The 15,855-nt window shown below is 37.5% G+C and overlaps 2 protein-coding genes across 3 annotated transcripts in view; both read left to right on the top strand.

Moving 5' to 3' along the window:
• LOC134844937 (spermatogenesis-defective protein 39 homolog) overlaps nucleotides 1-15,855 on the top strand; it is a 350,820-nt gene that overhangs the window by 191,258 nt on the left and 143,707 nt on the right. The gene's annotated exons all lie outside the window — the stretch shown is intronic.
• LOC134856766 (nucleoporin SEH1-like) overlaps nucleotides 1-15,855 on the top strand; it is a 142,547-nt gene that overhangs the window by 8,773 nt on the left and 117,919 nt on the right. Inside the window, exon 1 of one of the 2 annotated variants that reach the window (XM_063873037.1) lies at nucleotides 9,879-10,065. The exons of the other annotated variant lie outside the window; for it this stretch is intronic. Coding sequence (XP_063729107.1) covers nucleotides 9,886-10,065 — 180 coding nt within the window. The 5' untranslated portion in view covers nucleotides 9,879-9,885. Of the gene's footprint in view, nucleotides 1-9,878; nucleotides 10,066-15,855 lie in introns of those variants that run through there. 2 annotated transcript variants of the gene reach the window in all.

The following is a 15,855-nucleotide window of genomic DNA, read 5'->3' as shown; positions in this document are numbered from 1 at the left end:
TTCTAAGTCTGTTGGCTATGTTCTGTTTGTCGCAAAATAACAAAACTTTTCCGAAAAAATTTAAAAATTGAAGTCGGATGTATTCAAAATATGAGTAGACGTTCAAGTAGAAAAACAGCAGCCGTAGGACGGTAGTATTGGCTCGTTACTGGCACCTTGACTGACTCCATACTGGTACATTATTGATACCTTACTAGTACATAGACCTTTTCGTCCTTCCGAACTTTGATTTTTATGTCGCACCTTCGCTTTCATAGCGTTGAAGCAACGTCGAGGCATTCTTGTGCTTCTTGAGTTGGAAACGCGGCCAAATCGTTTGCAAGTTAATCGAGCAGGTCGAAACCAGGTTACTTCCTCGAAACTAAGCTGAAAGTGTTCGATTTCGCTTGATTTGGGTACTTCGTCGTGACTTCTTCCTCAAGCTCGTCGGTAATGTAGCGGCGTCTCCAGAAGCAGGCATCCCCTCAAACTACTCTATGTTCTCTCCTCCAATGTCGGATGACGACGGAATCTTTTCCTCGACGCAATCAGGCACGTCTTCTGCTGAAGTGGAGAGACAGATGGTGAATGGAGCCAGATGGATCAACACTCACAAGATCCAGGCTCACAATGGACCAGTCTGGAAAGCTTCCTGGGCTGATCCCCATTTGGACAGGTCAGTCTATCGGCTGAAAGCTTTCATGCTTCGAAGTTTTGTTTTGCTGCTGATGAATGTTTTTTGATAAAGATAAATTGATACAAATTGAAAATGCTTATCGGATCTATTTAACAATCCCCTCTATGGTATCTACTGAAGAATTTAAACGCCTGTAGTTTAAAGCAGTAAGTTAACACCAGAGTTTTTTAATTTCTGATTTTGCTGCATTCTGATAGCTCGAAAACTCGATCAATTAAATCTTGTTAACAATCTGCCCCCTTTGTTGAGAGGGAGATTGTTAAGTAGATTTTGCTTCTCATACAATTTCTGAAAGTTATGTGATAACCATTTTTGCTTATCTGTAAAGAATGCCAATTTTCGTGCAAAATTTTAGAGTCGATGAAAGTAATTGAGACTTAAAGAGGTCGCGGTTTTTTTTAGGTTTTTTTTTCAGGAAAAGTCTTAAAATTTGTTCACGCTCAGTTTTTCTGATTTTCGCATTTTGATTTTTGATTTCTTTTTAAACTTGTTCATTACGTTTGTTAAAAGGAAGGCAAATTCGACTATTGAATATTAAAAGTGTAGAGGTCACGGGTAGATTGTTAAGTAGATTCCGCTTATCATGCAATTACTTTTTATATGATAACCATTTTTGCTTGGCTGTAAAAAATTCCAATTTGCCTGCAAAAATTTAGAGTCGATGTTATTAATTCAGACTCATACAGGTCGCGTTTTTGTTTTTTTTTCAGAAAAATTCTTAAAATTTGTTTACGCACAGTTTTTCTATGACTTTCGCTTTCTGTTTTTTGATTCATTTTTAAGCTTATTCGTTTCGTTTGTTAAAAGGAAGGCAAACTCGACTATCGAAAATTAAAATTGTAGAGGTCACGAAAAACGTGATCGACTTCTAGTATCGAAAGTGGATTGAAATTTTCAGGTTTACCAGCGAAATGCTTTTACTTATTGATCCAGATTTCTCAAATTGGCCCAATTTTGTCGAAAAATATGTTTGAAAAAAAAAAAACGCCAATCATAGGTTGTTTTGGAAATTCAAAGAAATTTAAGGGCATCTATCTTTTCTTTGAAAGAAAAATTTTTTTGTTGACTTGCGTTCATTTACTTCTAACTGTCTGTTGGCTATGTTCTGTTAACGCAAAATAAAAAAAAATCATAAAAAGTTTTCTAAATTGAAATCGAATGTATTCAAATCAATGATAGACGGGTAAGTTGAAAAGTCGACAGCCGTAGGACTGATGAGGCCCAGTTTGCGGTAGTATTGGTTTCTTACTGGCACATTGACTGACTCCTTACTGGTACATTACTGATATCGTACTAGTACATAAAACTTTTCGTACGTCGGAACTTTTATTATTATGTCGCACCTTCGCTTTCATAGCGTTGAAGCAATGTCGAGGCATTCTTGTGCTTCTTGAGTTGGAAACGCGACCAAATCGGCAAGTTAATTGAGCAGGTCGAAACAAGAGGTTACTTCCTCGAAACTAAGCTGGAAGTATTCGAATTTGCTTGATTTGGCTACTTCGTCGTGACTTCTTCCTCAAGCTCATCGGTAGTGTAGCGGCGTCTCCAGAAGCAGGCATCCCCGGAAGTAGTGTAGCGGCGTCTCCAGAAGCAGGCATCCCCTCAAACTTCTTTGTCCTCTCCTCCAATGTCGGATGACGACGGAATGATGTCCTCGACGCAATCGGGCACGTCGTCTGCTCATGCGGAGAGCGAGATGGATCAACACTCACAAGATCCAGGATCACAATGGACCAGTCTGGAAAGTTTCCTGGGCTGATCCTATTTTGGACAGGTCAGTTTTTCGGCTGAAAGCTTTCATGCTTCGAAGTTGTGATTTGCTGCTGATGAATGTTTTTTGATAAAGAGATAAATTGATACAAATTGAAAATGCTTATCGGATCGATTTAACAATCTCCCTCTATGGTATCTACTAAAGAATCTCAACACCTGTAGTTTAAAGGAGAAAGTTTTTTTGAGAATTCTAATTTTGCTGCATTCTGATAGGTCGAAATTTCGATTAGTTAAATCTTGTTAACAATCTGCCCTCTTTGTTGAGAGGGAGATTGTTAAGTAGATTCGCTTGTCATGCCATTTCCCTTTATGAAAGTTATGTGATAACCATTTTTGCGTGGCTGTAAAAAAATCTAAATTGCCTGCAAAGTTTTAGATCGATGAAAGTAATTCAGACTTATATTGGTCGCGATTTTTTTTTCAGGAAAAGTATTAAAATTTGTTTACGCTCAGTTTTCCTAATTTTCACATTTTGTTTTTTGATTTATTTTTAAGCTTGTTCAAAAGGAAGGCAAACTCGACTATCTAACCTTTAAGTTGTAGAGGTCACGAAAAGCAATCGAATTCTAGTATGGAAAGTGGATTTAAATTTTCAGATTTACCAGCGAAATGATTATACTTATTGATCCAGTTTTATCAAATTGGCTTAATTTTTTTCAAAAATTAAGTTTTATCAAAAGACGCTAGTCATAGGTTGTTTTAGAAATTCAAAGACTTTTAAGGGCATCTATCTTTTCTTTGAAAGTAAATATTTTTTGTTGACATGCGTTCATTGACTTTAACTGTCTGTTGGCTATGTTCTGTTTAACGCAAAATTAAAAAAATCCCAAAAAGTTTTCTAATTTGAAATCGAATGTATTCAAATCAAAATAACAAAACTTTTTCAAAAAATTTTTTTAACACTGAAGTAGAATGTATTGAAATCATTGGTAGATGTGTAAATTGAAAAATCGGCAGCCGTAGGACTGATGAGGCCAAGTTAGCGGTAGTATTGGCTCCTTACTGGCACATTGACTGACTTCTTACTGGTATATTACTGATACCTCACTAGTACATAAGCCTTTTCGTACTTTCCGAACTTTGATTATTATGTCGCACCTTCGCTTTCATAGCGTTGAACCAACGTCGAGACATTCATATGCTTTTTGAGTTGGAAACGCGACCAAATCGGCAAGTTAATTGAGCAGGTCGAAACAAGAGGTTACTTCCTCGAAACTAAGCTGAAAGTATTCGAATTTGCTTGATTTGGCTACTTCGTCGTGACTTCTTCCTCAAGCTCATCGGTAGTGTAGCGGCGTCTCCAGAAGCAGGCATCCCCGGAAGTAGTGTAGCGGCGTCTCCAGAAGCAGGCATCCCCTCAAACTTCTTTGTCCTCTCCTCCAATGTCGGATGACGACGGAATGATGTCCTCGACGCAATCGGGCACGTCGTCTGCTCATGCGGAGAGCGAGATGGATCAACACTCACAAGATCCAGGATCACAATGGACCAGTCTGGAAAGTTTCCTGGGCTGATCCTATTTTGGACAGGTCAGTTTTTCGGCTGAAAGCTTTCATGCTTCGAAGTTGTGATTTGCTGCTGATGAATGTTTTTTGATAAAGAGATAAATTGATACAAATTGAAAATGCTTATCGGATCGATTTAACAATCTCCCTCTATGGTATCTACTAAAGAATCTCAACACCTGTAGTTTAAAGGAGAAAGTTTTTTTGAGAATTCTAATTTTGCTGCATTCTGATAGGTCGAAATTTCGATTAGTTAAATCTTGTTAACAATCTGCCCTCTTTGTTGAGAGGGAGATTGTTAAGTAGATTTGCTTGTCATGCCATTTCCCTTTATGAAAGTTATGTGATAACCATTTTTGCGTGGCTGTAAAAAAATCTAAATTGCCTGCAAAGTTTTAGATCGATGAAAGTAATTCAGACTTATATTGGTCGCGATTTTTTTTTCAGGAAAAGTATTAAAATTTGTTTACGCTCAGTTTTCCTAATTTTCACATTTTGTTTTTTGATTTATTTTTAAGCTTGTTCAAAAGGAAGGCAAACTCGACTATCTAACCTTTAAGTTGTAGAGGTCACGAAAAGCAATCGAATTCTAGTATGGAAAGTGGATTTAAATTTTCAGATTTACCAGCGAAATGATTATACTTATTGATCCAGTTTTATCAAATTGGCTTAATTTTTTTCAAAAATTAAGTTTTATCAAAAGACGCTAGTCATAGGTTGTTTTAGAAATTCAAAGACTTTTAAGGGCATCTATCTTTTCTTTGAAAGTAAATATTTTTTTGTTGACATGCGTTCATTGACTTTAACTGTCTGTTGGCTATGTTCTGTTTAACGCAAAATTAAAAAAATCCCAAAAAGTTTTCTAATTTGAAATCGAATGTATTCAAATCAAAATAACAAACCTTTTTCAAAAAATTTTTTTAACACTGAAGTAGAATGTATTGAAATCATTGGTAGATGTGTAAATTGAAAAATCGGCAGCCGTAGGACTGATGAGGCCAAGTTAGCGGTAGTATTGGCTCCTTACTGGCACATTGACTGACTTCTTACTGGTATATTACTGATACCTCACTAGTACATAAGCCTTTTCGTACTTTCCGAACTTTGATTATTATGTCGCACCTTCGCTTTCATAGCGTTGAACCAACGTCGAGACATTCATATGCTTTTTGAGTTGGAAACGCGACCAAATCGGCAAGTTAATTGAGCAGGTCGAAACAAGAGGTTACTTCCTCGAAACTAAGCTGAAAGTATTCGAATTTGCTTGATTTGGCTACTTCGTCGTGACTTCTTCCTCAAGCTCATCGGTAGTGTAGCGGCGTCTCCAGAAGCAGGCATCCCCGGAAGTAGTGTAGCGGCGTCTCCAGAAGCAGGCATCCCCTCAAACTTCTTTGTCCTCTCCTCCAATGTCGGATGACGACGGAATGATGTCCTCGACGCAATCGGGCACGTCGTCTGCTCATGCGGAGAGCGAGATGGATCAACACTCACAAGATCCAGGATCACAATGGACCAGTCTGGAAAGTTTCCTGGGCTGATCCTATTTTGGACAGGTCAGTTTTTCGGCTGAAAGCTTTCATGCTTCGAAGTTGTGATTTGCTGCTGATGAATGTTTTTTGATAAAGAGATAAATTGAAAATGCTTATCGGATCGATTTAACAATCTCCCTCTATGGTATCTACTAAAGAATCTCAACACCTGTAGTTTAAAGGAGAAAGTTTTTTTGAGAATTCTAATTTTGCTGCATTCTGATAGGTCGAAATTTCGATTAGTTAAATCTTGTTAACAATCTGCCCTCTTTGTTGAGAGGGAGATTGTTAAGTAGATTCTGCTTGTCATGCCATTTCCCTTTATGAAAGTTATGTGATAACCATTTTTGCGTGGCTGTAAAAAAATCTAAATTGCCTGCAAAGTTTTAGATCGATGAAAGTAATTCAGACTTATATTGGTCGCGATTTTTTTTTCAGGAAAAGTATTAAAATTTGTTTACGCTCAGTTTTCCTAATTTTCATATTTTGTTTTTTGATTTATTTTTAAGCTTGTTCAAAAGGAAGGCAAACTCGACTATCTAACCTTTAAGTTGTAGAGGTCACGAAAAGCAATCGAATTCTAGTATGGAAAGTGGATTTAAATTTTCAGATTTACCAGCGAAATGATTATACTTATTGATCCAGTTTTATCAAATTGGCTTAATTTTTTTCAAAAATTAAGTTTTATCAAAAGACGCTAGTCATAGGTTGTTTTAGAAATTCAAAGACTTTTAAGGGCATCTATCTTTTCTTTGAAAGTAAATATTTTTTTGTTGACTTGCGTTCATTGACTTTAACTGTCTGTTGGCTATGTTCTGTTTAACGCAAAATTAAAAAAATCCCAAAAAGTTTTCTAAATTGAAATCGAATGTATTCAAATCAAAATAACAAAACTTTTTCAAAATTTTTTTTTAACATTGAAGTAGAATGTATTGAAATCATTGGTAGATGTGTAAATTGAAAAATCGGCAGCCGTAGGACTGATGAGGCCAAGTTAGCGGTAGTATTGGCTCCTTACTGGCACATTGACTGACTCCTTACTGGTATATTACTGATACCTCACTAGTACATAAGCCTTTTCGTACTTTCCGAACTTTGATTATTATGTCGCACCTTGGCTTTCATAGCGTTGAACCAACGTCGAAACATTCATATGCTTTTTGAGTTCGAAACGCGGCCAAATCGTTTGCAAGTTAATCAAGCAGGTCGAAACAAGAGGTTACTTTCTCGAAACTAATCTCAGAGCTTTCGATTTTGCTTGATTTGCCTACTTGGTCGTGACTTCTTCCTCAAGCTCCACGGTTGTGTAGGGGCGTCTCAAGAAGCAGGCATCCCCGGAAGTAGTGTAGCGGCTTCTTCAGAAGCAGGCATCCCCTCAAACTACTCTATGTCTTCTCCTCAAATGTCGGATGACGACGGAATCATGTCCTCGACGCAATCGGGCACGTCTTCTGCTCACGTGAGGAGCCAGATGGTGAATGGAGCCAGATGGATCAACAATCACAAGATCCAGGCCTTCAATGGACCAGTCTGGAAAGTTTCCTGGGCTGATCCCCATTTTGGACAGGTCAGTCTTTCGGCTGAAAGCTATCGTGCTTCGAGGTTTCGATTTGCTGCTGATGATTTTTTTGAATAAAGTGATAAATTGATATAAATTGAAAATGCTTAAAGGATCTATATAACAATCCTCCTCTATGATATCTGCTAAAGAATCTCCCTGTTGTTTGAAGTAGTAAGTTAACACTAAAGCTTTCTTTTGCGGATTCTAATTTTGCTGCATTCTGATAGGCCGAAAATTCGATCAAATAAATCTTGTTAACTATCTGTCTCCTTTGTTGGGAGGTAGATTGTTAAGTAGATTCCGCTTATCATGCAATTGCTTTTTATATGATAACCATTTTTGCTTGGCTGTAAAAAATTCCAATTTGCCTGCAAAAATTTAGAGTCGATGTAATTAATTCAGACTCATACAGGTCGCGTTTTTGTTTTTTTTTTCAGAAAAATTCTTAAAATTTGTTTACGCACAGTTTTTCTGACTTTCGCTTTCTGTTTTTTGATTCATTTTTAAGCTTATACGTTTCGTTTGTTAAAAGGAAGGCAAACTCGACTATCGAAAATTAAAATTGTAGAGGTCACGAAAAACGTGATCGACTTCTAGTATGGAAAGTGGATTAAAATTTTCAGGTTTACCAGCGAAATGCTTTTACTTATTAATCCAGTTTTCTCAAATTGGCCCAATTTTGTCGAAAAATAAGTTTAAAAAAAACGCCAATCATAGGTTGTTTTGGAATTCCAAAGAGTGTTAAGGGCATCTTTCTTTTCTTTTGAAGTAAATATATTTTTTTTTGACTTGCATTCATTGACTTGTTCTGTTTGTCGCAAAATAACAAAACTTTTCCAAAAAGTTTTAAAAATTGAAGTCGGTTGTTTTCAAAATATGAGTAGACGTGTGAGTAGAAAAAACGGCAGCCGTAGGACGGTATTATTGGCTCCTTACTGGCACATTGACTGACTCCTTACTGGTACATTACTGATACCTTACTAGTACTTAGACCTTTTCGTACTTCCGAACTTTGATTTTTATGTCGCACCTTCGCTTTCATAGCTTTAAAGCAACTTCGAGGCAGTCCTGTGCTTCTTGAGTAGGAAACGCGGCCAAATTCTTTGCAAGTTGATCGAGCAGGTCGAAACAAGAGGTTACTTACACGAAACTAAGCTGAAAGTATTCGATTTCGCTTGATTTGGCTACTTCGTCGTGACTTCTTCCTCAAGCTCATCGGTAGTGTAGCTGCGTCTCCAGAAGCAGGAATCCCCTCAAACTACTCTATATCTTCTCCTCCAATGTCGGATGACGACGGAATCATGTCCTCGACGCAATCAGGCACGTCTTCTGCTGAAGTGGAGAGACAGATAGTGAATGGAGCCGGATGGATCAACACTCACAAGATCCAGGCTCACAATGGACCAGTCTGGAAAGTTTACTGGGCTGATCCTATTTTGGACAGGTCAGTTTTTCGGCTGAAAGCTTTCATGCTTCGAAGTTGTGATTTGCTGCTGATGAATGTTTTTTGATAAAGAGATAAATTGATATAAATTGAAAATGCTTATCGGATCGATTTAACAATCTCCCTCTATGGTATCTACTAAAGAATCTCAACACCTGTAGTTTAAAGGAGAAAGTTAACACCAAGGTTTTTTGAGAATTCTAATCTTGCTGCATTCTGATAGGTCGAAATTTCGATTAGTTAAATCATGTTAACAATCTGCCCTCTTTGTTGAGAGGGAGATTGTTAAGTAGATTCTGCTTGTCATGCCATTTCTCTTTATGAAAGTTATGTGATAACCATTTTTGCGTGGCTGTAAAAAAATCTAAATTGCCTGCAAAGTTTTAGATCGATGAAAGTAATTCAGACTTATATTGGTCGCGATTTTTTTTTCAGGAAAAGTATTAAAATTTGTTTACGCTCAGTTTTCCTAATTTTCACATTTTGTTTTTTGATTTATTTTTAAGCTTGTTCAATTCGCTTTTCAAAAGGAAGGCAAACTCGACTATCTAACCTTTAAGTTGTAGAGGTCACGAAAAGCAATCGAATTCTAGTATGGAAAGTGGATTTAAATTTTCAGATTTACCAGCGAAATGATTATACTTATTGATCCAGTTTTATCAAATTGGCTTAATTTTTTTCAAAAATTAGGTTTTATCAAAAGACGCTAGTCATAGGTTGTTTTAGAAATTCAAAGACTTTTAAGGGCATCTATCTTTTCTTTGAAAGTAAATATTTTTTTGTTGACTTGCTTTCATTCACTTTAACTGTCTGTTGGCTATGTTCTGTTTAACGCAAAATTAAAAAAAATCCCAAAAAGTTTTCTAAATTGAAATCGAATGTATTCAAACAAAAATAACAAAACTTTTTCAAAAAATTTTTTTAACATTGAAGTAGAATGTATTGAAATCATTGGTAGATGTGTAAATTGAAAAATCGGCAGCCGTAGGACCGATGAGGCCAAGTTAGCGGTAGTATTGGCTCCTTACTGGCACATTGACTGACTCCTTACTGGTATATTACTGATACCTCACTAGTACATAAGCCTTCTCGTACTTTCCGAACTTTGATTATTATGTCGCACCTTCGCTTTCATAGCGTTGAACCAACGTCGAGACATTCATATGCTTTTTGAGTTCGAAACGCGGCCAAATCGTTTGCAAGTTAATCAAGCAGGTCGAAACAAGAGGTTACTTTCTCGAAACTAATCTCAGAGCTTTCGATTTTGCTTGATTTGCCTACTTGGTCGTGACTTCTTCCTCAAGCTCCACGGTTGTGTAGGGGCGTCTCCAGAAGCAGGCATCCCCGGAAGTAGTGTAGCGGCTTCTCCAGAACCAGGCATCCCCTCAAACTACTCTATGTCTTCTCCTCAAATGTCGGATGACGACGGAATCATGTCCTCGACGCAATCGGGCACGTCTTCTGCTCACGTGGAGAGCCAGATGGTGAATGGAGCCAGATGGATCAACAATCACAAGATCCAGGCCGTCAATGGACCAGTCTGGAAAGTTTCCTGGGCTGATCCCCATTTTGGACAGGTCAGTCTTTCCGCTGAAAGCTATCGTGCTTCGAGGTTTCGATTTGCTGCTGATGATTTTTTTGAATAAAGTGATAAATTGGTATAAATTGAAAATGCTTAAAGGATCTATGTAACAATCCTCCTCTATGATATCTGCTAAAGAATCTCCCTGTTGTTTGAAGCAGTACGTTAACACTAAAGCTTTCTTTTGCGGATTCTAATTTTGCTGCATTCTGATAGGCCGAAAATTCGATCAAATAAATCTTGTCAACTATCTGTCTCCCTTGCTGTGAGGTAGATTGTTAAGTAGATTCCGCTTATCATGCAATTACTTTTTATATGATAACCAGTTTTGCTTGGCTGTAAAAAATTCCAATTTGCCTGCAAAAATTTAGAGTCGATGTTATTAATTCAGACTCATACAGGTCGCGTTTTTGTTTTTTTTTTCAGAAAAATTCTTAAAATTTGTTTACGCACAGTTTTTCTGACTTTCGCTTTCTGTTTTTTGATTCATTTTTAAGCTTATTCGTTTCGTTTGTTAAGAGGAAGGCAAACTCGACTATCGAAAATTAAAATTGTAGAGGTCACGAAAAACGTGATCGACTTCTAGTATGGAAAGTGAATTAAAATTTTCAGGTTTACCAGCGAAATGCTTTTACTTATTAATCCAGTTTTCTCAAATTGGCCCAATTTCGTCGAAAAATAAGTTTAAAAAAAACGCCAATCATAGGTTGTTTTGGAATTTCAAAGAGTGTTAAGGGCATCTATCTTTTCTTTGGAAGTAAATATTTTTTTTTTGACTTGCATTCATTGACTTGTTCTGTTTGTCGCAAAATATCAAAACTTTTCCAAAAAGTTTTAAAAATTGAAGTCGGTTGTTTTCAAAATATGAGTAGACGTGTGAGTAGAAAAAACGGCAGCCGTAGGACGGTATTATTGGCTCCTTGCTGGCACATTGACTGACTCCTTACTGGTACATTACTGATACCTTACTAGTACTTAGACCTTTTCGTACTTCCGAACTTTGATTTTTATGTCGCACCTTCGCTTTCATAGCTTTAAAGCAACTTCGAGGCAGTCCTGTGCTTCTTGAGTAGGAAACGCGGCCAAATTCTTTGCAAGTTGATCGAGCAGGTCGAAACAAGAGGTTACTTACACGAAACTAAGCTGAAAGTATTCGATTTCGCTTGATTTGGCTACTTCGTCGTGACTTCTTCCTCAAGCTCATCGGTAGTGTAGCTGCGTCTCCAGAAGCAGGCATCCCCTCAAACTACTCTATATCTTCTCCTCCAATGTCGGATGACGACGGAATCATGTCCTCGACGCAATCAGGCACGTCTTCTGCTGAAGTGGAGAGACAGATAGTGAATGGAGCCGGATGGATCAACACTCACAAGATCCAGGCTCACAATGGACCAGTCTGGAAAGTTTCCTGGGCTGATCCTATTTTGGACAGGTCAGTTTTTCCGCTGAAAGCTTTCATGCTTCGAAGTTGTGATTTGCTGCTGATGAATGTTTTTTGATAAAGAGATAAATTGATACAAATTGAAAATGCTTATCGGATCGATTTAACAATCTCCCTCTATGGTATCTAGTAAAGAATCTCAACACCTGTAGTTTAAAGGAGAAAGTTAACACCAAGGTTTTTTGAGAATTCTAATTTTGCATTCTGATAGGTCGAAATTTCGATTAGTTAAATCTTGTTAACAATCTGCCCTCTTTGTTGAGAGGGAGATTGTTAAGTAGATTCTGCTTGTCATGCCATTTCTCTTTATGAAAGTTATGTGATAACCATTTTTGCTTGGCTGTAAAAAATTCCATTTTCCTGCAAAATTTTAGAGTCGATGAAAGTAATTCAGACTTATAAAGGTCGCGGGTTTTTTTTCAGGAAAATCTTAAAATTTGTTCACGCTCAGTTTTTCTGATTTTCGCATTTTGTTTTTTGATTTCTTTTAAGCTTGTTCATTACATTTGTTAAAAGGAAGGCAAACTCGACTATCGAACATTAAAAGTGTAGAGGTCACGAAAAGCGTGATCGACTTCTAGGTTACAAAGTGGAATTAAATTTTCAGAGTTACCAGCGAAATGATTTCAGTTATTGATTCAGTTTTCTCAATTTGGCCTAATTTTTATCAAAAAATAAGTTTTATCAAAAAGCGCCAATCGTAAGTTGGTTTTAGAAAATCAAAGAGTCTTCAGGGCATCTTTTTTTTTGGAAAGTAAATAATTTCTAGTTGACTTGCGTTCCTTGTCTTCTAACTGTCTGTTGGCTATGTTCTGTTTGTCGGAAAATAACAAAACTTTCCAAAAAATTTTAAAAATTGAAGTCGGTTGTATTCAACATATGAGTAGACGTGCAAATAGAAAAAAAACGGCAGCCTTAGGACGGTAGTATTGGTTCCTTACTAACACATTGGTTTACTCCTTACTGTTACATTACTGATCCCTTACTAGTACATAGAACTTTCCGTACTTCCGAACTCTGATTTTTATGTCGCACCTTCGCTTTCATAGCTTTAAAGCAACTTCGAGGCAGTCCTGTGCTTCTCGAGTTGGAAACGCGGCCAAATCGTTTGCAAGTTAATCGAGCAGGTCGAAACGAGGTTACTTCCTCGAAACTAAGCTGAAAGAGTTCGATTTCGCTTGATTTGGCTACTTCGTCGTGACTTCTTCCTGAAGCTCATCGGTAGTGTAGCTGCGTCTCCAGAAGCAGGCATCCCCTCAAACTACTCTATATCTTCTCCTCCAATGTCGGATGACGACGGAATCATTTTCTCGACGCAATCAGCACGTCTTCTGCTGAAGTGGAGAGACATGATGAATGGAGCCGGATGGATCAACACTCACTAGATCCAGGCTCACAATGGACCAGTCTGGAAAGTTTCCTGGGCTGATCCCCATTTGGACAGGTCAGTCTATCGGCTGAAAGCTTTCATGCTTCGAGGTTTCGATTTGCTGCTGATGATTTTTTTTGAATAAAGTGATAAATTGATATAAATTGAAAATGCTTAAAGGATCTATGTAACAATCCTCCTCTATGATATCTGCTAAAGAATCTCCCTGTTGTTTGAAGCAGTAAGTTAACACTAAAGCTTTCTTTTGCGGATTCTAATTTTGCTGCATTCTGATAGCTCGAAAACTCGATCAATTAAATCTTGTTAACAATCTGCCCCCTTTGTTGAGAGGGAGATTGTTAAGTAGATTTTGCTTATCATGCAATTTCTGAAAATTATGTGATAACCATGTTTGCTTGTCTGTAAAAAATGCCAATTTTCGTGCTAAATTTTAGAGTCGATGAAAGTAATTGAGACGTAAAGAGGTCGCGGTTTTTTTAATTTTTTTTTCAGGAAAAGTCTTAAAATTTGTTCACGCTCAGTTTTTCTGGTTTTCGCATTTTGATTTTTGATTTCTTTTAAAACTTGTTCATTACGTTTGTTAAAAGGAAGGCAAATTCGACTATTGAATATTAAAAGTGTAGAGGTCACGAAAATCGAGATCGACTTCTAGAATAGAAAGTGGAATTAAATTTTCAGATGTACCAGCGAAATGATTTTAGTTATTGATTCAGTTTTCTCAAGTTGGCTTAATTTTATCCAAAAATAAGTTATATCAAAAAACGCCAATCGTAAGTTGTTTAAGAAATTCAAAAAGTTTTAAGGGCATCTATCTTTTCTTGGAAAGTAAATATTTTTTGTTGACTTGCGTTCATTGACTTCTAACTGTCTGTTGGCTATGTTCTGTTTGTCGCAAAATCCCAAAAATTTTTCTAAATTGAAGTCGAATGTATTCAAACCATAGGTAGACATGTAAGTAGAAAAGTCTGCAGCCGTAGGACTGATGATGCCAAGTTTGCGATAGTTTTGGCTCCTTACAGGTGCATTGACTGACTGCTTACTGGTACTTTACTGATATCGTACTAGTACATAGACCTTTTTGTACTCCCGAAATTTGATTAATATGTCGCACCTTCATAGCGTTCAAGAAACGTCGAGGTATTCTTGTGCTTCTTGAGTTGAAAATGCCGCCAAATCGTTCGCAAATTAATCGAGCAGGTCGAAACAAGAAGTCAGTTCCTCGAAACAGCTTAAAGCTTTCGATTTCGCTTGATTTGGCTACTTGGTCTTGATTCTTCGTCAAGCTGCTCGGAAGTAGTGTAGCGGCGTCTCAGTTGCTGAAGAAGTTTTTGCAATGTTGGCTCCGTCGGAACCATTGAAGAATATAGTTGAAATGGTAGTAGTTCAGTAGAAAAGATTTACGAGCTCGGATGGCAGCGATCGCTAAGTTTTTCCTAAAAATGAATCTTATTGAGAATTGAGGTTTTATTGTCAGTTACGTCAAGCAGCCAGATGGTAATCCCAGTGGTTAGGTAATCAAAGTGAGCTACAGCTCACTCAATCAAGAGCGGTTTGAGCTATGAGTTACAACTTGGGTTTGGGTTAAGAAAAACGTTACAAAATTAATTGGGCTTTTGAAAATTTAAGCAAAAAGTTGTTGGCTAGAGAATTTTGGCTATCAGGATTTGGTTATTCGTTTTTCAGATGTCGGGAAACCTGTTTTGTTTTTGGTTAAGTAGCATGGTACCTCGAGGATTAACAATAAATTGGCCAAGTAAAGAGTTTGATCAGTCCTGTTGTTTTTGAAATTGACGTTGAGGGAGACTCTTCATACTGGCATGGGATAGGGTCCTAGCGAATGATTTTCTGAGTGAAGGAGGGACCCATGAGAACCTGTCGTGACCCTTGAGACCAGCAAAGACAGCTTGGGAGCTTCCCTGGAGGCTTATTTCTGGAGTGAAGAAGAGACGAATAAGGTAGAGCAGCCGTAGCCGAGCAGGGTAAGTCACACGTCTCTCAACACGAGGGTCGTGTGTTCGAACCCCACTTCGGTCACGGTTGGAGGTTCCCAGAGTCTTCTGCCTCCTTAAAGTGGGACAGGCTGCGGCGAAATAGATGATATCAAACCAAACACCCCCCCCCCCCAACGGTTGTTCCTGCATTGAGCAGGACCGGGGGTTAATAAAAAACCCTTGAGATCCTGTCTTGAGCCTTGAAAATCAGCGAAGACAGCTTGAGTCAAGCTGATGTGTAGAGGTTAGACCCTTGATGGCTCTTCCAGATGAAGTAGATCCTTCCAATAATGAGGCTTTTCATACAGTAGGAAGCCTTTAGTAATGAAGACGACCTATGAAGGAGTCTGAGGTAGACTGATGGTGACCTTAATCCAGTTGTGAATGGCTTGATCCCTTTCTGTGGTCGCCGGAAATATTGATGTCAAGCTTGTTTGATCAATAAGTCCAGATTTGAGAGCTTTAATTTTCAACTTGGTCTGGCTGAGTCAAAGTCATAAGTATTTCACGCACTTTCAAATATCTGGGATAATGAATTTATCGCGTTTATATTAAAATCGTATCAAATGTGAGGGCAGAAGGTGATAATCATCATCAAAACCAATAATTCAAAATTGACTGAATTTTTTTGCATGCACATAGAATTAAAACTTATGTTTTCATATGGTAAGATGAACTTTAATCTGTGTTAAAAATAGGCCTAGATTTTTTTTATTGTATTTTTATAAAGTAAAAGCATTCTAGCCATATACAAAACCTTGCGGTTTTTATTGATAAGACTGAGTGAAATTTCATTGTTGAAATAACGTAGGTTTTCTTGAATGAAAAAATCTTGGAGATTGTTTTTATCAAACAATTCACAGAAATTTACAGTTTTTCGTACTTTTGTGATCGATGAGTCCCAAGAAGCTAACATTGTCCTTAATAAAAATGCAGTTCTTCAAAATTGTTCAATTTTTGCCT

Source organism: Symsagittifera roscoffensis, chromosome 1, assembly GCF_963678635.1.
Source record: "Symsagittifera roscoffensis chromosome 1, txSymRosc1.1, whole genome shotgun sequence".
Lineage (NCBI taxonomy): Eukaryota > Metazoa > Xenacoelomorpha > Acoela > Convolutidae > Symsagittifera > Symsagittifera roscoffensis.
Note: the sequence above shows the minus strand (reverse complement) of the source record. Positions and strands in the feature narration are given on the sequence as shown.